Source organism: Danio aesculapii, chromosome 14, assembly GCF_903798145.1.
Source record: "Danio aesculapii chromosome 14, fDanAes4.1, whole genome shotgun sequence".
Taxonomy (NCBI): Eukaryota; Metazoa; Chordata; class Actinopteri; order Cypriniformes; family Danionidae; genus Danio; species Danio aesculapii.
Window position 1 is genome coordinate 19,807,892 of NC_079448.1, and position 25,701 is coordinate 19,833,592.

Consider the following 25,701-nt stretch of genomic DNA (forward strand, 5'->3'; position numbering starts at 1 on the left):
AAAAATAAATAAAAATATTAAGGGTGCATAAGAGGTGCATTTAGAGCATATCACATTGTGAGAGAAGATAAGAACTTAAGAGCAATACTGTAAGAGAAATTAGACATCCGTCAGCCACATAAAAATACATGCTTTTAAAATGCTCTTGAGGTATGTTTTTTGTAATCACACACTGATTGGTCTGTTCAGTCTTAATTCAAGTCGAATGTGTCCAAAATTAATTTGTCAATGACCTGATGATCAATTGAAGCATGTTCATCCCATAGAATAAATTTTCTAAAAAGATGTTGACATATGTTTAATAAATTAAAAAAGGTTGGATAAGTTAAAAAAGGTTTCTACTTTGTTTTAACAACTCTAAACACAAATAGTTCAGAAAGTGTTATTTTAGCTTCAAATTTTTTATTTGCATATTTAGCAGCATCTTTCAGCACAGTCAACAATAGACAATATATCTATTATCTATTCAAAATTAAGTAATTAAAAAAAGTAATATTAATAATACTAAAGAATGATGACATGACAAATAATTTGTATTTAAAAAAGTGCATGGGTCTCATCTGTAGAATTATGAATAATCTGTTTAAGATCTGTTGATCCTATATTCTTATATAACATTACATTAAACTTTGCCATTAGATGTTTTGTTAAGAGGTCACTTCTGAGGCTATGTGTAAGGACTGCCCACTAAATGCATATAAAATTCAGGGTAACTCTTGTGATGATGGGGCATGGAGATGTAGGGGTTAGTTCTAAAAGCAGCTTTATTAAAGAGTAGTCAGGCAGGCAGCATAAACAGCATCAGAGACAATCCGGCAGCAAGCACTCTGCAGCTCTCACATGGGCACCCACTGAAGCTAAGCAGGGCAGCGCCCGGTCATTACCTGGATGGGAGATCACATGAAAAGCTAAGTTGTTACCAGAATTGGTGTTAGTAAGACCAGCAGTGGGCACCCAACCTGTGGTCTGTGTGGGTCCCTATAGTGACGGGGACTCTATACTGCTCAGTGAGTGCCGTCTTTCAGATGAGATGTTAAACAGAGGTCCCGACTCTGTGGTCATTAAAAATCCCAGGATGTTCTTTGAAAAAGAGTAGAGGTTTAACCTGACCAAATTTGCCCACTGGCCTCTGTCCATCATGGCCTCCTAACCATTCCCATATGTTAATTGGCTTAATTTCTCTGTCTCTTCTCCACCAATCAGCTGGTGTGGGGTCTGGCGCAATATGGCTGCCATTGCATCATCCAGGTGGATGCTGCTCACTGGTGCTTCATGAGGAGATTCCGTTCCAATGTTTAAATGTCTAAAGCACTTTGAGTGTCCAGAAAAGCACAAAATAAATGTAAGGAAAAGAAGTCAAAACAAGGAAGAATGTTTACGAATTGAATGCAGATTAGACAAGAATCAGCAATGGATATGTAAATGAGTGGTGTTTATACAGAGGCTCTTGTGGGTCATACAGTCCTAGTGGGTCAGGAGGCTCTGGGTACGGAGGCATTGTGCCTATGTTAACAGTGGCAATCGGACACAACCCCAGTCGGTCAGGAGACATGGGTGGATGAGGAGGCACCGGTGGGTCACACAACCCTGCTGGATCAGACGACTCAGGATTAGGAGGCACTGCCGAGGTATTGGTGCATCAATGGCTCCTGTAAATGTAGCTCTGGTATCAATGGTGGCAGCTACCACTCTTGGGGCTCAGGTGGTAGCATTGACAAATGGTGGCAGTGGCAGCCCTGGCAGTAATAACTTTGGTTGTGGCAGCAACTCTGGCAGCTCAGGTGGTGGTAGCCATTTATGAAGCTCAACCAATGGCAATTCAGAAACAAACAAAGTTCTGAATAATTCATATGATTTTTTGTTTGTTTGTTTGTTTTATTATCTCTGGGCTGATGGAGACAGCAGTTAGATCCAACTGCAGCTTTATTAAAGAAAGGTCAGGCAGGCAGGGGCCAAAAAATAGCATAAACAGCATCAGAGACAAATCAAAAGCATAAACCGTAATAAAGGCAAAAAGTTCAAGGCAGATGGCAAAGAATAAAAACATGGTACAAACAGTCCAAAAAGTCAAAACACAGGAAGGCAAGAAACAAGGATAAACGCTTACGAATCGAATGCAATGTGGGATGTGGGAATGACAAGTGTTTAAATAGTCCATGTAATCAGTCATCATGAGCTTCAGCTGTGTGTGTCAGTGTCTGGATTATTGTTGGCTGTAGCAGGAGTTAAGAGGATAGGTGCAGGAAGTAATCTCCAGCAAAGGAAACACTGCTGGTGATCACAACTGTAAAACTGTCTTAGTAAAAATTTAATGGCTGCAGCTCCTTCAGGACATTTTTTTCGATTTAAGGATACCTGCTTGAAGTTACACCAAATCTCGTCTGGTCTTTCCATGTACTAAATATATGATACCTGTTACCTTTGCAGCTAATGTTACATAATAGGGCAAAAAGTTACATGAACGTTTGTTAAAAGTAAAAAAGTTCAGAATAATTCATATGATTTTTTGTTTGTTTGTTTGTTTTATCATCTCTGCATTGATCAAAATATTGTAAAAATTGTAATTGTACAGCAGTATTATATTTTAAAAGAACTAAAATAAACCAATATAAAAATAATATGATGGCATAATTTTTTCAGACATGTATATATATTCTAAAAAGTACTGGCACATAAAGGGGCAGTTTTTACATGATATTTCTCTAAAACATTTTTTTTACATTTATTTTATTAGGCAATGTCTTGTCTTTATGATAGTTCCTGACATGGTTATGTGCATTGATATGGTGAATGGCTTTGTAGCATTTTTTTGTGTGTTATGTATATTAGGTCAAGTTAAGTCACTTTTATTTCTATTGCGCTTTTATACAGTAAAATGCAGACTGGGTCAAAGCTACGTTACATAGATTAATATGACTAAAGCACTGTGTTGGCCATTATGCATACAGGTATCCTCTATTATACTATTAATATCCTATTGTGTGTCTATCCAGATATTTCAGGAGTTAAAGAGCAGTGACATTGCAAAGAGCTTTCGGAAGGCCATTAACAGGAAAGAGGGTATCTTGGCTATTGGAGGCACCTCTGAGCTCTCCAGTGCAGGCACACAGCACTCCTTTTCAGGTAAAAATACCTGTGTTTTTACCAGATGAAACAAATCACTTCTTCCTTTTGCATTAATTATGGTGGCTAAACACAGTATATTTTTAGTTGTAGTAACATTATTATAACAACCGTATTGCATTTTTTTATTATATATATATTTTTATCTTTATCCTATCTTATATATCTATCTATATACCTATCTATCTATCTATCAATCTATATATATAAATATATAAATATATATATTTAAAACATTTAATCACAAATACAACTTTAAATGAATAATCAATAATTATTATTTTTGGCAATTATGATATAGTTTTCTTACTTCTTTTCCTTCTTTCTCCTTCATTTTTCTTTTTCTTCTTTTGCATTGCATAAAATCTGAAGTTTCTTCTTTCTTCTTTTACAATGCCTTCTTTCTTTCTTTTTTCTTCCTTTTCATTGCATGATTTGAAAGTTTGTATTTTTTTCTAAACAAAACATCATTTTAAAAAATTTGTCACACAAAGGTACTAAACTTTATTTTTTTTCTTTATTCTTCTTTCTTTTTCTTCTTTCCTCTTTTTCATTGCATGATTTCTTTTTTCGTTGTTTTGTCTGCAGTTTTGAAGTTTGTTTTTTCTCAATAATTCATATGTTTTTAAAAGTATTAAATTGAGGCACTTAAAATTTCTTTATTTTTCTTTATTCTTCTCCTTTATTCTTTGCCTTTTATTTCTTTATTCCTTTTCATTAAATGGTTTCGTTTTTTGTCTTTGCCTTTGTCTTTTTGTTTGTTTTTTTCTCAATGAATTATGTTGGTGTAAGGTGTTAACATTTCAAAATTCTTCTCTTTCCTCGTTATTCTTCTTTCTTTATTTTTCTTCTTAATTGAAGGGTTTAGAAGATTTTTTCAATAATGAAACATGTTTTAAAAGTCTGTAATAAAAAGTCCTTACACTTTATAAATTCCTTCTTTTTATCTTCTTTATTTCTTCTACTTCCTTCTTTCTCTTTTGTTTCTTTCTGTCTTTTAATTGCATGATTTTAAAAAGCTTGTTTTTACTTAATGATATGTTGTTTTTAAAAGTTTGTATTAAATAAAGGTTCTTAATTTCACAATTTCTTTATTTATTTTGTTCATTGCATGATTTGAAAGTTTTTTTTTTTTTTTTGATGAAACGTGTTGTTTTTTAAAAGTTTGTTTAAAGGGCACATAGGTTACCCCTTTTTCATATTTAATATAAGTCTTTTGTGTCCCCAGAATGTGTCTTTAAAGTTCCAGCTCAAAACACCCATCAGATTATTTATTATAGCTGTTTGAAGTGTCTGTACTACAGCTGGGAAAAGGTTGTTGCTGTTTTTAGTACTGGGCCTTTAAGGCTAGTCCTCCCCGCCCACCGTTCCCACGTGCCTGTCAGCAACATGGCCCAATTGCCGCCCTCGGCTGCCTCAGGAAGCAGATCTCATGTAACGTTTGTGAGAAATACTACAGTAAGAACTTTAACAATCAGTATTTGATGCATTTTTTTTTAGAGTTGCAACAATGAGTCACACACAATGTCATTACAATGTTCACACACACACACAGCGAGTACACACACACAGAACTCGTTTTGCACGCATATGTGACATGATACTGGAAAATATATACTGCTGATATGTTAATGTACAAAATAAACCTGATTTAACGTCCACAAACCGGGATTGAAGCGTCTTCTTTTATAATTGTTCTGACACGCGGCTGTGCTGATGAAGTGAATCTGAAGTGAATCGCTATAATTGATTACACATGCTCTATTTTAAAACATTTTAAACTTGTAAAACTCACTCTTGATCACGTTTGATGATGATTGATGGTCCAAGCGAACTGAACAGACCTTTTTTTCCCGGTTGCTTTTCGCTCATCCTGTCTTGTTGATATGATTATATACGTTACTATGGAGACATGTTAATGCGCGCAGCTGTCAATCAATATTGGTGGGCGGGGGGACCGCACTCCTACGTCAAGTTGCGGTCGATCTGAAAACCGCTCCAATTGCTCCACCATTTTTGTTGTTAAATTTAAAAAAAAGTAGATTTTTCACCATAGGTGCCCTTTAAATGAAGGTGCTTAATTTCTTCCTTCTTTTTCCTTTTTCTTTCTTCTTTTTTCTTCATCCTCTTTCTTCCTTCTTATTCCTCTGCCTTTATTATTTCTACATATTTTTTCTTTTTCTTTCTTTAACTCCTTAAATATTGCCCTGGCAACAGTCCAGCCACACCATAGCAGCCATTTACAAGATGCTAGTAACATGCTAGCACATGCTATTTATGTTAACAATATGGTAGTGACATGCTAATCATGCTAACAGCATGTTAATAACTTGTTAGTTATGCTAGAATCGTAGTGACATGCTAATCATGCTAGTGACATATCAGTACCGTTGTAACTTCATAGCAATATACTGTGAACTGCCTTGCAAGCACTTAGATTACCATCTTTTAACAATAGAAATCGTCAAATCTCCAACTTTAAAAAACAATTTTAAACTTTATCATCAAGGTTTGTTTGCACTATACTTCCCAGTGGCTTGTTGTATTGAGATGATAAGCTACCAAGATAATGGTGATATTACAGTCTTTGCATGAACTGTCATATTAATGCCATGAAATCTACATGGTAATTCCAGGTACTTTAGGCACAAGTTAATATCTTTTGAAAGTTTTATGGTATTGTGAGGGCTATTGTTTGGTATTAATCATGTACTATTTGGCATTAATGGTACTGTATATACTTTTATTTGTTGCATCTGTGAAAAGAGGAGGAGAGGTTTGCCTTTGTGAATTGGATCAACACAGCTTTGGAACATGACCCTGACTGTAAACACACACTGCCCATGAACCCTAATACGGATGCTCTCTTTAAGGCCGTAGGTGATGGTATAGTCCTGTGGTAAGCCTGATACTTTCTTGTCTATGGTTTCATTATTTTAACATTTAAGATATCCATATGTCTTAATCTGTGTGTCCTTGTGTATTTTAGTAAAATGATCAATCTTTCAGTACCTGATACTATTGATGAGAGGACAATCAACAAAAAAAAGCTAACACCATTTACAATACAGGTTTGGTTTTATTTTTAGTGTATTCCTTTGAAAATTATCTTTAATTACTCTGGATTACTAACCATGTTTTTTTCCTGTATTAAAGCAAACAAATTTGTGTTAGTGACTTTAACTTAATTAGTTATTTATTTAATTTTTTAGCCTGGTTAAATTAATGTAATTTTGTGCTATATTAAAAACATTCTTTTCATCCTGCAGGAGAATCTTAACTTGGCTCTCAATTCAGCCTCTGCCATTGGCTGTCACGTGGTCAACATCGGAGCTTTAGACCTTCGAGAAGGCAAACCTCATCTGGTTTTAGGGCTTCTGTGGCAGATCATCAAGATTGGTCTGTTTGCTGACATTGAGCTGAGCAGAAATGAGGGTACATGTCTGTGCAAATACAGTTTTGCTTTTGGTCCAAACAGTGCTGCCTTGGGCATGGTAATGACAAAATCCAGGTTATCTGAAAATAACCAGAAAAATCTTTTATAGTTAAAGTGTTAACCTGACTGACTGAATTGACCTGGTGGGTGTTTCCCAAACCACGACATAACTATTGGCTGAATTATCATAGTACGGTGCATCATTTGAAAAATGAACAATGTAGTGACCAGTGTTTCCGCAAAACTGAAGCTTCTCTGTCGCAGATCCATCACTTGAACCACATTAGTTATAACATAAAACCTCGATAATTACGCTCTAAATGGGGCGGACTAACAACTTTAGAGAAAATTACCATTATTTTTTGTATAAAATTATATTGTTTTACACACACATGCACTTAAAAAAATCCAATATTAGTTTTAGTAAAAATATGCACTCGTTTTCTATATTAACTGAAATATTTGTAAACGGCACATATAGGCCAATGTTTCCTTCACAAATATTATTGAGAACATTCCATATTCTATGTTAAAATATACAACTACTTAGCTAACACTATAATCTCATATTTGAATCATAGAAATTGTTTATGGTTGTAATTTACAGTAGGCTATTTATTATCATAATTATTAAGTAGGATATTGTTTATTTGTTTATTTAATTTTTTTAAGTCTACTTTTACAACTGTGACATTGAAACCACTGCTGAAATGTTCTAAACACTAGGCCCATGTCATATTGTTACGGGAAGCAGACGGACAAACAAAGTGAGTAGATGAATAACGGTGTTTATTTACAACAGTGAGCACACAAGGAGAACTGATGATAAGTGACTGGATTTTGGTTGTGTTGAGGATCCTTTGAGGCAGATTGGATGACAGACACCGAGGGAGACCGAATGCACACACCAGAGGGCTTGAGGGGAAGACAGACTGACGATAAACACAAGGCAGACAGGATACCGGGAACACTGGACAGACTAGGAGAAACAGAGAGTAGGCAAGTACAATATTTCTGAGATCGAGGGTTAGTGATTACCAGGAGGTGTTCACTCAGAGTCCGCTTCGTAGGAACGAGACCGGACAATGAGTGAAGTGAAGGTGTGTGCTTATATAGTGTGTCTGAGTGATTGGGTGCAGCTGTGCGTGGTTAATACTCAGGTGAAGGTGATCGTTGCGTGATGCTGGTGGAAGAGCCTGGCCAATCCGTGACATTACCCCCCTCCCCAGGGCCCGCTCCTGAGGGCCTAAACCTCCGACGCCGTGGTGGTCTACCACGTCCACGAGGTGCTGGGAACTCAGGGTGATTGGAGTGGAACTCCTCCATAAGTGCGGGATCCAATATATCTGATCTGGGGACCCAAGACCTTTCCTCTGGACCATATCCCTCCCAGTCGACAAGGTACTCCAGATGACCCCCACGACGTCGGGACCGCAGGATGTCCTTGACCTTGTAGATGGACCCTTCTTCCAACATCAGTGGGGGAGGAGGTTCCTCTTCATGGCCAGGCTCTGTGGAGGGAATCAGAGGGTCGTGAAAGGGTTTGAGGAGTGACACGTGGAATGTGGGGTGGATTCTGTATTGTGGTGGTAACTGTAACTTAAACGTGATGGGGTTGACCTGTTCCAGGATGGTGAAGGGACCAACAAATCTGGGACTTAGTTTTCGGGAGGGCAGTCGCAAGCGGATATCTCGGGTGGAGAGCCAGACTTTCTGCCCTGGAGTATAGATGGGACCTGGACTCCTCCTTTTATCTGATACCTCCTTTGCTCTGCGTACTGCCCTCTGGAGATGGTGATGAGCGTCGTCCCATACCCTCTCGCTCTCCCGGAACCAGTAATCCACTGCGGGGACATCAGATGGTTCGCCATCCCAGGGAAAGAGTGGAGGTTGAAATCCTAGGATGCACTGGAATGGCGTAAGTCCGGTGGTAGGTTGCCGCAGTGAATTCTGGGCGTATTCCGCCCAGCCCAGAAACTGGCTCCAGGAGTTTTGATGACCGTGACAGAAGGTCCTGAGGAACCGCCCCACTTCCTGAATTTTCCTCTCGGTCTGGCCGTTGGTCTGTGGGTGGTAGCCAGACGAGAGGCTTACGGTCACACCTAGGAGTCTGAAGAAGGCTTTCCATAGTCTGGAGATGAATTGGGGTCCTCGGTCCGAGACTATATCTTCTGGTACTCCAAAATTTCGAAAGACATGGTTGAACAGGTTTTCGGCGGTCTCTAGGGCTGTGGGCAGACCCTTCAAAGGAATTAAACGACAGAACTTAGAAAATCGATCCACAATGACTAAAATACAAGTATTACCTTCGGATGATGGAAGATCTGTCATGAAGTCAACTCCTAGGTGTGACCAGGGGCGGTTCGGGATGGGCAAGGGATGGAGTTTACCTGCAGGCAGGTGGCGAGGACTCTTTGACATAGCGCATTCCCTACAGCCTTGGACGTATCTCCTCACATCCCTCGCCATGTTCGGCCACCAAAAGCGTTGGGAAAGCAACGAGAGGGTGTTGTTGGCCCCGGGATGCCCTGTGCCCAAAGATGTATGGCTGGAATGAATAAGATCTACCCGTTGGTTTTCAGGGATGAAGCGTCGATTGGGGGGACAGCCCGGCGGAATCCTCGAGTCTGGAGTGGCGACGACTGTAGGAGCGGACCAGGTGATGGGACAAACAGAAATTTGTTCTGGGAGGATCTTGGCTGGTGTTTCTACGATTTCCGGCTGATCATAAATTCTGGAAAGGGCGTCTGCTCGGACGTTCTTTGATCCTGGTCGGTAAGAGATTGAGAATTGGAATCTGGAGAAGAACAAAGACCACCGGGCCTGACGAGGACAGAGTCTTTTAGCTTCCTTGAGGTACTGTAGATTTTTATGGTCAGTAATCACCTGGAATGGATGTTTGGCTCCCTCCAGCCAGTGTCGCCATTCCTCTAGAGCGAGCTTGATCGCTAGTAGTTCTCGATTCCCGATGTCATAGTTCCTTTCCGCCGGGCTGAGTTTTCTGGAGAAATAGGCGCATGGATGGAGTAATGCTGGTGTACCGTGGTATTGAGACAGAATGGCTCCCACTCCAGTGGTCGACGCATCCACTTCTACCACGAAAGGTAGGTCAGGATCAGGGTGAGTCAGGAGTGGAGCTTGAGTGAAGGATTGTTTGAGATTGTGGAAGGCTGCGGCGGCTTCGGGAGGCCAGGAGAGTTTCTTGGGTTGTTTTCGGAGTAGGTTGGTCAGCGGAGCGGTGATGAGACTGTAGTTGTGGATGAAACGTCAATAGAAATTGGCAAATCCTAGAAATCGTTGGAGTTCTTTAATGGTTGTGGGTTCTGGCCAGGAAACAACGGATTTGACCTTCCCCTCGTCCATGCGAACCCCATTTTGGTCGATGATGTACCCTAGGAACTGAACAGAGGGTAAGTGGAATGAGCATTTCTCTGCCTTGAGGTACAATTGGTGCTCTCTGAGGGTTTGTAGGACCTCCGCAACGTGGTGGCGATGTTCAGCCTCACTCCGGGAGTAAATCAGGATATCATCAATGTAGACTATGACTGAGAGGTGGAGGAACTCCCGGAGGACTTCATGGATGAAGTTTTGGAATACGGAGGGGGCGTTGACCAGACCATAGGGCATGACCAGGTACTCATAGTGCCCTGTAGGGGTCACAAACGCCGTCTTCCATTCGTCCCCCTCGCGTATTCTTACCAGATTGTAAGCGCTGCGGAGGTCCAACTTAGTGAATATCTTTGCTGATCGGAGTTGTTCCAGGGCCGCAGGGACGAGAGGAAGCGGATATCTGAATTTGATTGTACCTTGATTCAGGACTCGATAGTCTATACAAGGCCGCAACCCTCCATCCTTCTTGGCCACGAAGAAGAAACTTGAGGCCGCGGGTGACGTGGACTGACGAATATACCCCTGACTCAGACCCTCATGAATATACTCCTCCATGGCCTTAGTTTCCGGAAGGGACAACGGGTAGATCCTACCTTTGGGCATAGGAGCATCCGGAAGCAGGTCTATTGCGCAGTCCCATGGCCGATGTGGAGGTAGCTGGGAAGCTCTCTTGGGGCAAAATACGTCCTCGTATGCGGAGTAGATTTTCGGGATTTGGATGGATCGTTTATCGACTGGACTTTCGACAGACGTGACGTAGACGGTAAGGGGTCTCTGAAGTTGAACGGGTAGGTCGGGAAAACAACTGGATCTGCAGTCTTCACCCCATCTCTTTATTTCTCCTGTGCCCCAAGAGAGGATGGGATCGTGCTTCACCAGCCACGGGCGCCCTAGGATGATATCCATAGATGCACCCTCCAGAACCAGAAATTGAATCTCCTCTTTGTGGAGCAATCCCACTTGGAGATTGATAGGTTCACATTTACGATGGATCCGTGCCTGGGAATGGATATTGTTGGTTATGGGTTGAATCTGGTAGACGTGCGTCGAGGCTTCGGTGTTAAGCTGGAGGTGGCGACAGAGGTCGTATGAGATAAAATTTCCAGCTGACCCGGAGTCGATGAGGGCCGTGACTGAAACGGATACAGAAGGGGTAGTTAACTGGACATTGGTGGTGAGAGGATGCATTTTTTCAATGGGAGAACTGAACACACTCACCAAGGGACGTGCTGGACGAATGGGACAGTCCAGTCTGACATGTCCTTCGGCTCCACAGTACATACACAGACCCCGGGTCAGCCTCCTCTGTCGCTCAGCGATCGTGAGTCTACCAGATTCTACGATCATTGGTTCTGGTTCTGGAGGGACGGCTGGCTCTGGTGAACGGAGGAGTGCTTGGGGTACTGGCGGAAGAGCATGCTGGTAGACCCTCAGACGATCAGAACAGCGGAGAGATTGTTGAATGAATTTCTCCAACCCCATGGTATCGTCGAGGGCTGCCAGTTGTAATCGGAGGCTGGGCTCCAATCCGAGCCGGTAGGTGGTGAGGAGAGATCGCTCATTCCATCCACTAGCAGCAGCCAGAGTGCGGAATTGGAGCGCATAATCCTGAGTGGACATGGCTCCCTGTTTGAGATGGTATAACTGTTCTCCGGCTGCTACTTCTGCATCTGCGCGACCAAAAACCTCCTTAAAATATTTGGTGAACATTTGAATGGAGCTTGTTACCGGCCCAGACTGTTGCCAGATGGTTTCTGCCCACCGAAGAGCCGATCCAGAGAGAAGGGAGATGATGAACGCAATTTTGGACCGATCTGTGGGATATAACTCAGGTTGCATGGTAAATACCAGAGAACATTGTAACAGAAAACCATTGCACTCCTCCGTCCCGCCAGAGTAGGGCGCTGGTCGAGCCATGGGACTGGATGAGTGGGTGGACGGTGAAGAAGTGCTCGGTGCTGGTGGTGCTTCGGGAAGTGGAGCAGATGGTGACAAGACTCTCTTCAGCGAGTCCACCAACTCCTGAATGGGATCGTGAGTGCTCATGATGTTGATTGTAGTTGGTCCGGTCTTCTGTTACGGGAAGCAGACGGACAAACAAGGTGAGTAGATGAATAACGGTGTTTATTTACAACAGTGAGCACACAAGGAGAACTGATGATAAGTGACTGGATTTTGGTTGTGTTGAGGATCCTTTGAGGCAGATTGGATGAAAGACACCAAGGGAGACCGAATGCACACACCAGAGGGCTTGAGGGGAAGACAGACTGACGATAAACACAAGGCAGACAGGATACCGGGAACACTGGACAGACTAGGAGAAACAGAGAGTAGGTAAGTACAATATTTCTGAGATCGAGGGTTAGTGATTACCAGGAGGTGTTCACTCAGAGTCCGCTTCGTAGGAACGAGACCGGACAATGAGTGAAGTGAAGGTGTGTGCTTATATAGTGTGTCTGAGTGATTGGGTGCAGCTGTGCGTGGTTAATACTCAGGTGAAGGTGATCGTTGCGTGATGCTGGTGGAAGAGCCTGGCCAATCCGTGACACATATACAGAAGGCTACAGGCACATTTCTTAATAAATAAACTACTACTAATTAAAACCATTAACCTATGCCATATATTTTTGTTTTCACAAGCTTTGGAGACGTAACATAAATTCCACTTTTAAATAATAGTCACCTATAGCTTTCGTTATGAGCCACGGCTGCATTCAAAATGTCAAAAATATTTTCACAGTGCACTACGAAGGGAGTGCAATTGTGAATATAAAGATTTCAAAAACTAAACTGTAAAAATAGGCTACTTTGAAAGCAAATTAAACTGAAGAGAGATGACCTTATCCTGTTTTTTCTTTTTTAAATCATTCAGAGTTTAAATGTTGGAACCTTCTGAATGAAAAGGGCATAGGAGGATAACTGTGAATAGAACACAACTAGGAGCTATGCTTAACTACAGCTCTAGAGGTGTAGTTTCAAGCGCACAAGTTTGCGACGCAGTTTGCGAATGTTCGTTGGTACGATGGATTTGGGAAACAATAAATCAATGAACTGTGTTTGTAACAATGTAACTTGCGACCTTAATTGGCTGACGATGGTTTTCGGAAATGCACCTCTGTGTGTTTATCAACTGTGAAACTTAACTTGACTTCATTGCTAGACTAAACAGGTTTTCTCTCAAATTAAACTTGAGGGAGATTATGCCTGTCTCACAGGGTCTGTTCCTAACCTCAGATGAACCTTGAGCCAAAAGGATCAATAAGCTAGACCAGAGGTATTCAATAAACATTAAAAGAGGTCCAGTTACAGAAAAAAATTCTATTAAAAAATATGCTATTTTATATTTTGTTTATATGTAATCGGGGCCTGTACTTTACTAAATATAATAAACTACAGTTTGACTTTCATGCCCACAACTTCAGGATTTATCCAAACAAATGGAAATATCAAACAGACAGATGTACAAACAATCTTTTTATTAGACACTTAAATAGATTTAAAAAATGTAATCATATAAAACATGTAATCCCTTACAATGAGTCACAGAACAATATGATTCTGTTTGTATAGTAGTTGTCAGTGGCCACTGCTAGATCACACTATTACACAGGATATACCAACATTTGGGAAAGATCAAGGCAAAAGAGAAAAACGCAACACTTCAATATAAACAAAACCCTCAAAAAAAAAACACACTCCTTACTACTAAAGAAAGATAAACTAACCCACACTCAAAATAAACCACCCGCATAACAGACAAAGCCAAAATAAACCCCTCCCCAAATAAAGGCAATCCTTGCTGTTAATACCGAAAATGAAGAGGATTAACAATAACAGCAGCCCTTCACAATTTACACAAACAAAATACAAACCCACCAAATAGTTAGATCACAACACGCACACACATACACTCACAAACGCGCCAACATCAAGAATGAGCGCACCCTCGCATCATAAGCGCGCGCACACACACACAACCACACACTCTGCCTTGACGCGACCAGGTCACACACAATCAGGTGCTTGAGAGGAAAAGCAAATCACCTCTTCGTAGCACAATCGGATCGCCAGACAGCAGCAAAACAGCAACGGGCACTCTATAAAACAACCGTTCAATAATCATTATTCTCACGTTAAAGTTTAAAATCACATTTCTAAATAAAAAACACTTACAAACTTACCGCAGCACAGTTAACTGGCTCTCAACACAAGTGGTGAGTAATCCACCGACCACACATGGATACCGCTAAAAGAATGATTTGCTATTCATTAACAGCACTAGAACTCACCAGAAATAACCGGAGACATAGACAGAAACATACCGTTGCCTTGTACATGTTTCTATAAATACTGCAGACTTACTGCTTAATGCTCAATGCTTAACGCACATTAAAAAGTTAGGACGCAATCAACACACCGCCACTATTCCATGCCAGAGAGAAATGGAAGCAAAGGGAAACCTCCGCACTTTTAAAGGGGCGATGAGCTTAATTTCGACTCCATTCACCTATGTATAATGGGAAACCCCTTTCCTTTGGGGATCCCCCATTATGCACATACAATGTGAAACCCGTCCCTTTTGGAGATCACCCCATTACATATATTTTTTTGATTTTGGGAAAAAAAACGCTGTTTATGAAATTATTACTGAATTATTATTTTTTGTTATTCATGAAATAAAAAATAGTAAATAGAGCATAAAATATGCATATTTTTGATAATATGGTACTTTTTAATACACAAATGTGTATAAATAAAACAATTAATAAATCAGAGAAAAAAAACATTAATTGTTAGATTTTATTTAATCAAAGACAGTGATATAACATTTGTTTAACAAAAAAAAATAAATAAAATTGTTGTGATCACACCTGAAACATTTGTGTCCAATTTGGTGCTCTAGCTAGAATTCAGGGCTACAAAATGTATTGTGCTTGAGGTTTAAATTGAATCACTGTAGTTACATGGACTATTTTCACGTTTTTATTACCTTTTTGGGCCTTAAAATTTTGACATTGGCTTTCAATAGACAATTGAAAATTTAAAGTGTTGTAATGTCACAGTGTCTTGTTTTAGCCCTCGCAGCATTGTTGAGAGATGGAGAGACACTTGAGGATCTGATGAAACTGTCTCCAGAGGAATTGTTGCTCCGCTGGGCTAACTTTCATCTGGAAAATGCTGGATGGAGTAAGATCAACAACTTTAGCCATGATATTAAGGTCAGTCTTAATATGCCTGTTCACTCTGCTCTGCTGTTGTGTCACTGTGCTCAACAGTTATCAGCTCTCTGTTCTGCTTTCATTATATTTGGACTATTTCCCATAGCCATTGGTCAGTGCAATTGCTTGAGTCTTAATAATAAAAATATCCTTGTCTCTAACCTTATTTTGGTCCTGAAACACACACTTTGAGAACAAGTATTGACCATAAAAGTATTTGTAAACTGCAAACGGTCTATTTTTATTTGTATACATTTAAAATTGCAACAAAACAGTATGTTTTTGTAAAAATTGTTTAACAGGGTGTGCTTTCTTTTTCTGGACCTTTTGTCAGCATGACTGTGAGACACATCGAGAAAAAAAGAGCTAAATCTCATGAAACATGTCTGCATAAATCCTGAAATGTTTTTTTAAATGATACAATTCTTTTAGAAAAAAAAAAATATCTGGTTTAGGAATGCGTATTGAACAAGCACAATGCAGAAGCTCATTATCTGCTAATTAGTTCCAACACCCACGTGGACATGCAAATTATTATTATCATTATAATTACAATTATTTTGCCAAAATATAAATATGTCATGAAATATTAGTTTAATTTAAAGTAACTGTTTTACATGTACAAACCTAAATCAGAAAAAGTTGTGACAGGATGGAAAACATAAATAAAAAGAAAGTAAATATTTCCAAATTTACTTTGACTTGTATTTCACGAATAGTCAATATGACAACGCAAAATATTTCAGGTTTTGTCTGGTCAACTTCATTTCATTTGTAAATATTCATCCTTTTTAACATTTAGACCTGCAACACATTCCAAAAAAAAGCTGGGACAGATGCAATTTAGGGTTAGTAATCAGGTAAATTGGTAAAACAATGATTTGATTTGAAACCGGTGATGTCAACAGGTAAAAAGTCATTAGGATTTGGTATTAAAGCAGCATTTAACAAAGTTGTAGTCTTTTAGGAGCAAAGATGGGCCAAGTATTGCCAGTTTGCCAACAAATACTTCAGAAAATTATTAAAATATTTAAAATAATGTTCCTCAAAGAAAAAAGAGGGACATTTGGATATTACACCTTCAACAGTGCATAACATAATTAAAAGATTTGATGAATCTGGAGGAATTTCAGTGTGTAAAGGACAAGGTTGCAAACCTAAGCTAAAGAACTGTGATTTCCGATCCCTCAGGCAGCACTGCATCAATAATCATCATTCATCTTATTACATAGAATTGGCCAACATTTTTTTTTTTTTTATTCAGCACAAACTGTGCTATAATAATATGTGAGAAATACATGCTAGTGTTTTTTAGAAAAAAAAAATGGTTAGTAGTTCTTGGAGAAAAAAATCACACTGAATGGGCCTGAATAAGACGTCTGAGTTACCAGTCTTGGAGGCTAAAATATTTACTTAAATGGCTCACTGTTTATGGTCGGGGAGGAGGAAAGGTCCCCTAAATGTTTCTCTGAAGGGGTCAGCACACAGCAAGACACGTGCTCAACAGGATTTGCAGCGGACACCACCACAACGCTGGGTTTACCTGTATTTTTCTCCATAGCTCCATGTACCAGTTAACAAGATGGAAAATACCAGTCTGCCACCAGCTCACAAGAGGGTCTAATGTCTCGATACTCTTCCAGCCATGATCTGTGTCCCTGAGTTTCATGAATTGCCATCGCCTGAGCTGCAGAAACGGTCACCACCACCACCAGAGCTGCCAGAACTGTCAAAGCCATTGATGCCGCCAAATCCTCTGAATTCCCTGAATGGCAGGTGCCAGATCCCTCTGAATCCCTCGAGTGGTGGGCTCCAGATCTCTCTGAATTCTACAAGTGGTGAGTGCCAGATCCTCTGTCACTTCCAGAGCTGCGAGATCCTTCATCACTTCCAGAGCTGCCAGATCCTCTGTCACTTCTAGAGCTCCCAGATCCTCTGTCACTTCCAGAGCTACCAGGTTCCTCTGAATTCCCCGAATGGCAGGTGCGAGATCCTCTGTCACTTCCAGAGTTGCTAGACCCGCTGTCAATTCCAGAGCTGCCAGATCCTCTGTCACTTCCAGAGCTGCCAGATCCTCTGTCTCTTCCAGAGCTGCCAGATCCTCTGTCACTTCCAGAGTTGCCAGATCCTATGTCACTTCCAGAGTTGCTAGATCCTCTGTCACTTCCAGAGAAGCCAAATCCTTTGTCACTTCCTGAGCTGCCAAATGCTCTGTCACTTACAGAGCTGCCAGGTTTCTCTAAATTCCCCAAATGGCAGGCACCCGATCCTCCTGAATCCTCAAATGGTGGCCGCCAGATCCTCTTAAATTCCCAGAAGGGTCAGAGCCGCCACCTGAATATCACAAACGGCCAGCGCCATCACCTGAGTCCCACGAATGGCTACCAGAGCTGCCACCTGAGTCCCATGAACGGCTACCAGAACTGCCACCTGAGGCCCACGAACAGCCAGACCCACCACCTGAGTCATACCAATGGCCAGAACCATCACCTGAGTTCAACGAACGACTAGAGCCACCACCTGAGTTCCACAAATGGCCGCCAGAGCCATGTGACTTCCCAGTCCCACCAAAGCCGTGTGTGATCTTCCAGTGCCACCAGAGATGTCTTAACCACCAATGTCTTCTTACCCACTGGGGTTATCTGAACCACCAGTGCCTCCTGAACCAAAGCCTCCAGACCCACTGGGGTTAAATGAACTGCCAGTACCCCCTAAACCACAGGCTCCGGACCCACAGGGGTTAAATGAAATGCCAGTGCCCCTGAACCAAAGCCTCCTGACCCATTGGGTTTAAATAAGCTGCTAGTGTCTCCTGAACCCAAGCCTCTTGATCCACTAAGGTTAGCTGAACTGACAGTGCTCCATGAACTAAAGCCTCCTGATTCACTGGGGTTAGCTGAACTGCCAGTGCTTCTTGAACCAGAGCCTCCTGACCCACAGTGGTTAGCTGAACTACCAGTGCTTTCTGAACCAGAGCCTCGTGACCCACTGTGGGTGTATGACCCTCCTGTGCCTGTTGCCTGTGCCAAAGTCTCCAGGCCCGCCACAGCTCCATGTCACAATCACCAGTTATCTAACTGTCATAGATTGCTGGAGGACATTCCCAAAAACTACAATCCTGCATCAAAATGAACCACAAGTCCTGTCATGCAACACACACACACCTGCTCCAAGTCTCCATTGAATACACTGCCACAGCTGATGCTCCTCATGGACTGATTACACTACACATGTATACTGTTCACTTTGACGCTCTGTTTGCTGGGTCTTGTTATACTTCTTGTGAACATTACGATGCGTTTCCCTTGCCTTGTCTTGCTGGTTTTGACCCTCAATTAGTTTTTTTTTTTGCTGTTTATTCCTGTCTGCTGCCTGCCTTCTGACCCCTCACCTGTTATTTTGACTGCGAATCTGGATTGCCTTTATACATCTGTTAGCCTGTGTTGACCGTTGCTTGCCTGACAATTCTCAATAAACCTGCATTTGGATCCGCACCTCTGTTGTCAGTATCCACTTCACATTACAGAAGACATTACATCACATTACATTACAGAATTGAGATTATGCGTCTCCATCAGGGTGAAAGGCCAATTGAGGTTTATGTGGAGGATGTCATTAATCTGGCTCATTTAACATCTATGAATGAGGTATGTTTGATAATATTCTTTCGTGGTGGTTTATCTGAGCCCATTTATTCATATATGCAGTTGCATGAGCTCCACTGGACAATAATGAATAATATCAAACTGGCCCTACAACTCAGTGGGTCCCCCTTCACCATAGACGAGGTGAAGGAAACCACTTAATGTTTTTTTTTGCGGGGGCAAAGGACAGCAAGACCCACTGGCAAAAGACTGCCAGTCTGCCACCAGCTCACAAGATGACTTCCTGTTCCGAGTTTGTTTCTGCCATCATTCCTGTTGTTGTTCCTGTACCTGAAATGCCATCATCTGATCCACAAGAATGGCCACCACCACATGAGTTGCCTGAGCTGCTGCCACCATCAGAGCTGTTTCTGCCAGAGCTGCCACAGCCACCTCCAGAGCTGCCAGGTCCTCCATCACGGCCAGATCCTCCACCACTGCCAGAGCTAGCAGAGTCGACGCCACACCAGAGCCATTGATACTGCCAGAACCCTCTGAATCTTTCGAATGGTGGCCGCCAGACACCACAGAATCCTTTGAATGGTGGGTGCCAAACACCTCTGAATCCCTCGAATTGCGGGTGCCAGACACCTCTGAATCCTTTAAATGGCGGGCGCCAGCCACCTCCGAATCCTTTGAATGGCGGGTGTCAGACACCTCTGAATCCTTTGAGTGACCTAGAGCACCAGGTATGCCCGAACTCCCCGAATGGTGGGCGACAGGTACTTCTGAACTCCCTGAATGGCGGGCACGAGATCCACCAGAATTCCTCAAATGGCCAGGGGCACCAGACCCTCCTGAATTCCCCAAATGGCCAGGGCCGCCAAATACTCCCGAGTTCCACGAATGGCTAGAGTCGCCACCTGAGTCCCACAATTGGCCTGAGCCACTGCCTGAGTCCCACAAAAGGCTATTAGTGCCATGTGACTTCCCAGACTCACCAGAGTTATATGACCCTTCAGTGCCTCCTTAACCAAAGCCTCCTGACCCTCTGGGGTTAGATGAACTGCCAGTGCCTGCTGAACCAAAGCCTCCTGACCCACTGGGGTTAGATGAACTGCCAGTGCCTCCTGAACCAAAGTCTCCTGGCCCACTGAGGTTAGATAAACTGCCAGTGCCCCCTGAACCAAAGCCTCCTGACCCACTAGGGTTAGATTAACTGCCAGTGCCTCCTGAACCAAAGCCTCCTGACCCACTGGGGTTTGATGAACTGCCTTCTGAATCTAAGCCTCCTGACCCATTGGGGTTTGATGAACTGCCAGTGCTTCCTGAACCTAAGCCTCCTGACCCACTGTGGTTGTATGACCCACCTGTGCCTGCTCAACCAAAGCCCCCGGACCTACTTCAGCTCCACGTTCCAGGCCTTCAGCAGCTCCACGCCACTGCACTGCCTGCCTTCTGACCACTCACCTGTTATTTTTACTTCGAATCTGGATTGCCTTTATACATCTCTTTGCCCCTGTGTTGACCGTTGCTTTCCTGACAATTCTCAATAAACCTAAATTTGGAAACCAGAGCACCTGGAGCAAACCCATGCGAACACGGGGAGAAAATGCACACAGAAATGCCAACTGACCTAGCCGAGGCTCAAACCAGCGACCTTCTAGCTGTACTCACTGCACCAACGTGACACCCCAATAGAAATGTAGTTTCTTAAATATAATATTAAATGTTTGGTTCATATATGTAAAATAATGTTCATTTAGTGTGTGAAAAAAACTAGCATAAAGCATAGTAGTGGCACAAAGATATATGAATATTCAAGACTGTGTTCAGATTAGGGATGCACTGAATATTCGCCCACTGAAAAAGAATTTTATCACCAAAACAACACAGACGAAACAGTATGTTATGATGACGCAAACTGAAACTGCAGCCAGCATGTGCTTTTCTGAAGCTGCATGTCTCCGGTGTGTCTATTCGTTATGTTCTGATCCTTTGCATTTCAGTGTGACTGTACTTGATTCATGATTGGGGTTATTTATTGAAGTCAAAGAGAAAATAATATTGATAAATTCATATAAAATTAATAGCACTGCATGAGATACAATGAAGATAAATCAATATCATGCTATTTTTACACTATTAACCCCCGGGGGTCTAAGGGTATTTCAGGGCCATGGAGAAGTTTTGAGATGCACTGGCATTTGTGTTGTTTTCAGTATCTTAAACTATCATTTAACTAATGCAGTGATTCACACCTGAGACGACAAATACCTGCATAATGAGCCATCAGACAGGTATGCGACTAAAGGGGGTCACACACCAGAAGTGCCCAGTCACGACTCAGGACACTGTTCATTTCTCTGCCGTGCCACAGAGCGCCATCTGATTAGTTTCATGTTAAATTACATGCGAAGGTCCACATCTGGTGTGTGATACTTTTAACTGTCATGTGCGCGCTGTGTCGTGGCGCTTCCGCTGTGCGACCTGCTTAAGAGAGAAGAGTTTCAAAAAAACAATCTGTTTATTATTTATGTATGTATATATGTATATATATATATATATATATATATATATATATATATATATATATATATATATATATATATATATATATATATATATATACATAAATAACTATCACACAAAATAACTCAAGATACACTTGTGAGTTTCAGTACACCGTCTAAAACTCTGTAAACTATATAAACTTATAGCAAATCTACTGATAAAGTTACTTATAAACACACATTACATATAACTTAAGGCATGCACTTGAATTTACACATAAAACATTGTGTACAGAAGACACATTCAGGGCAAAATCAATAATGTAAATATGAAGAGTGTAAAATAATAAAGGTTGTAAGGTTTGTAAAAGCCCAGTGTGGGCATCACATGGTCTTAGCTGTACAGGTAGGAATCTCAGAGTCTGTGGAACCATGTCAGCATCAGTCTCTCTTTACCACTGTTGTTTTCACATCTGGAAAAAAATAAGCAAGCGCATTACATAAACTACATTATTAACATTTTTGTGATGTACACTGATACTAGTATTAATTTACCTAATAAACTCAGTTACCACATAGGAATTATAAACTGAACATCACCTGTTTTGTAAACAACTGTCAGTATTTATTATTCACAATAGCTTAGCATGTGCATACTTGATGAGAGAACAGAATGCAAATAACAAAGAAACTATATTTTTCTTACATTTTACTCACATGAAAAACATTATTAGTAATTCATAGTGAATAATGTAGTTGTTTTAAAACATACTATAGTAAAGTACTTAATAAAATAAATAAATTAAATTTAATTAATAAAATAAATTTTATTATATAGACCTATGTTTATCATTATGCGCTATATACGTTTTAGGATACACTTTGTATGGCAATGGAACTATAAGTGGCCTGTAAGCACATATTTTTGTCACGGTTGTAGGTGTGTGCGCACTTCTGAGTGTCTGTTGGTCACATGGTTTTGTTTTGGTGTTCCACGTGTGTCTGTTACGTCAGTGTTAGGTCACGTGCTATGTGGAGTCCGGCTGTCCTGATTAGCCTGCCAGCTGCGACTCGTTATTTTGGCTATATTTGGACAGCACGTCTCTTGTCTCGTGTCAGTTCGTTGTTATTTTGATATGCTCTCTGTCTGTGTTCAGGGCTGCTGTGGAGTACCGTCTGACACCCAGAGCTACTCAGTTCCTGTCCGTTTTTCCCCGATCCCTGTTCTAGCGGGATACCTGATCTTTGTTTGTTTATTTTCCGTTTTATTTTTGAACTTGTTCCCATGCTATATTGACTGTGTCAATAAAGTATTATTACTTGCACATTGGATCCTTCTAGCACTCATTCTCGCGTTACAGAACGAACTGACCATACACATGGATCCAGCAAGTATAGCTCAATTTACAGAGTTTGTAAACCCCACTAACACCAGGATAGACCAGCAGGAACAACTATTGGGTAATACCAATCTAGCCATTCAGACCTTGGTAGGTCAAATGTCTGCACTCACCACACAAGTTCAGCAGTTGACTGCCGGAGCGGTCTCACAGGACACGACATCTCCAGAACCGATGCCAGCACCAGAAGCGACAAGTCACCCACCTGCACCTCGCCTTCCTCACCCGTCTTCCTACTCTGGAGAACCACAACTGTGTCGATCCCTCTAGTCCAAGTGTTCCCTATACATGACCCTCCAACCATCCTTGTTTTCCAATGAGCAATCCAAGGTTGCTTTTGTGATAACGCCCCTCTCCGGAAAAGCCGCGTTGTGGGGTACCTCCGTGTGGGAACAAGAACTCCCCTGTTGTTCCTACTTCGACTTGTTCTCGGAGGAGTTAAAAAAGGTCTTTGACCGCGCAGCCTCCGGGAGAGAGGCCACGAGAGTTCTCGCTGAGCTCCGTCAAGGTAATTGGAGCGTGGCGGATTACTCCATAGAGTTCCGGACCTTAGCTGCGGAATGCGGCTGGAACAAGGAGGCACAATGGGACATGTTCCTTCATGGGTTGTCGGAGCGTATCCAGGATGAGATTTATACCCTGGACCTGCCCAAGACTCTTGATGGTCTCATAGACTTGGCTATCCGAGTGGATGCCCGACTGCTGCGTAGGGAGACGCGCGTTCGACTAAGTGCACCCTCTGAACTGGTCCCCGATTTTCATGTCCTGTCGATGGTTCGGGAGGTTGGGACCACTGATCCGGAGCCCATGCAGTTGGGCAGGTCCCGTCTCTCGGTCCAGGAGAGGCGTCGATGCAGGAGCGAAGGGCTTTGCCTATATTGCTGAGGAACTGGACATCGAGTGGCCTCATGTCCAGTAAAAGATCACACCCATCAGCAGGTAAGAGGTTACTGATGGGTGAGATGAATTTAAATAAATCCTCTATCACTACCACCATACTGCCAGCTACTCTGTGTTGGGCTTCAGAAACTCAGAGCGTTAAAGCCCTTATTGATTCAGGAGCTGAAGGAAATTTCATTGACACTAGTTTTGCCTTTAATATAAAGCTTCCTGTCATTTCCCATCGCAGTACGCGCCCTCAGCGGTCTTTCTCTTCCGACTATCACTCACTCCACCAAGTCCATAAGACTTATCACTTCGGGAAATCATGTCGAAAACATATCTTTTATTTTACAGACTGCATTAATACACCAGTGGTCTTGGGCCATCCTTGGTTGCTTCTCCACAAACCCCATATTAATTGGGGCCACAATACTGTTTTTTCGTGGAGTGAGAAATGTCACGCATCTTGTCTCTCGTCTGCTTGTTCTGCTGTGTCTTGTTCTGTGTTTCAGGAGGAGCGCATGGACCTGACAAATGTGCCTAGTGAGTACCTTGACCTGAAGAGAGTGTTCAGTAAGTCTCGAGCTGCTTCTCTTCCTCCCCATCGTCCCTATGACTGTGCTATAGACTTATTGCCAGGGACCTCTCTGCCTAAAGGCAAGTTATACTCACTTTCTGCTCCTGAGAGGGAGGCCATGGAGAAATATATTTCTGATTCTCTTGCGGCTAAGATCATTCGTCCCTCTTCATCACCGGCGGGAGCGAGATTTTTTTTCGTGAAAAAGAAAGATGGGTCACTTCGACCATGCATAGATTATCGAGGGCTGAACAACATCACGGTAGAGAATACCTATCCTTTGCCGCAGATGTCTTCAGCGTTCGAGCGTCTGCAGGGGGCATCTTGTTTCACAAACTTAGATCTCAGCAACGCTTATCATTTGGTTCGCATCAAAGAGGGACATGAATGGAAGACTGCGTTTAATACACCCAGGGCACATTTTGAATATTGTGTACTTCCCTTTGGGCTTTCCAACGCCCCCGCAGTTTTCCAGGCACTCGTTAATGATGTGTTGCGAGATATGATAGATCAGTTCATTTATGTCTACCTGGATGACATTTTGATATTTTCTCGTTCTCTCCAGGAACATGTGCAACACGTCAGGCGAGTGCTTCAGAGGCTGTTAGAGAATGGGCTTTATTTCAAGGTGGAGAAATACGTTTTTCATGCACAGTCTGTTCCTATTCTAGGACACATCGTATCAGTTGAGGGAGTGCGCATGGATACAGAGAAGGTTCAGGCTGTGGTAAATTGGCCAATCCCAGATTCGTGCAAGGCCCTGCAGAGATTTTTGGGCTTCGCCAATTTTTACCGGCGTTTTATTCGCAACTTCAGCCAGCTCGCAGCCCCACTGATGTCTTTAACCTCTTCCAGAACTGCCTTCAGGTGGTCGAGTGCAGCACAGGCTGCATTCACAAAATTAAAGGGCTGCTTTGTTTCAGCTCCTATTCTGGTGGCCCCTGATTGCGCGTTTTTTTCACACCGATTATCTCCCGCAGAACGTAATTACGACATTGGTAATAGGGAGTTGTTGGCTGTCAAGCTCGCGTTGGAGGAGTGGCATCATTGGTTGGAGGGTTCGGGGGTTCCCTTTATCGTTTGGACCGATCATAAGAACCTGGAATATATCAAGTCCGCCAAACGACTAAACTCTAGGCAGGCACGGTGGGCTCTATTTTTCGGACGTTTCGATTTCACCATCTCTTATCGACCGGGTTCTAAGAACATTAAACCCGATGCGTTATCTCGTGTTTTTGATGTTTCCGAGCACACTACGTCCCTCGAGCCCATTGTTCCTCAGAGGATTTTTATTTCTGCTGTGACTTGGGAGATCGAGAGTAAAGTTCGTCTCGCCTTGGATGGGATAACGCCCCCGCCCGGATGCCCACCGAGTTGGTTATTTGTGCCAGAGGAGATTCGATCTGACGTCATCCGATAGGGGCACTCTTCCAAAGTGGCTTGTCATCCGGGGGTGAGTCGTACTTTATTTTTGGTTAAACAGCGATTCTGGTGGCCAGCTATGGCTCGGGACATACGTGAGTTTGTTTGGCCTGTTCAGTTTGTGCTGTTTCTAAGACTTCCAATCGCCCTCCTGC

At 42.2% G+C, this 25,701-nt stretch overlaps 1 protein-coding gene across 1 annotated transcript in view; it reads left to right on the forward strand.

Annotated features, from left to right (window-relative positions):
* Nucleotides 1-25,701, forward strand: part of pls3 (plastin 3 (T isoform)) — a 63,301-nt gene that overhangs the window by 8,090 nt on the left and 29,510 nt on the right. The window contains exons 4-8 of the mRNA XM_056471751.1: nucleotides 2,994-3,123; nucleotides 5,890-6,022; nucleotides 6,113-6,194; nucleotides 6,393-6,558; nucleotides 15,026-15,168. Coding sequence (XP_056327726.1) covers nucleotides 2,994-3,123; nucleotides 5,890-6,022; nucleotides 6,113-6,194; nucleotides 6,393-6,558; nucleotides 15,026-15,168 — 654 coding nt within the window. The remainder of the gene's footprint in view (nucleotides 1-2,993; nucleotides 3,124-5,889; nucleotides 6,023-6,112; nucleotides 6,195-6,392; nucleotides 6,559-15,025; nucleotides 15,169-25,701) is intronic.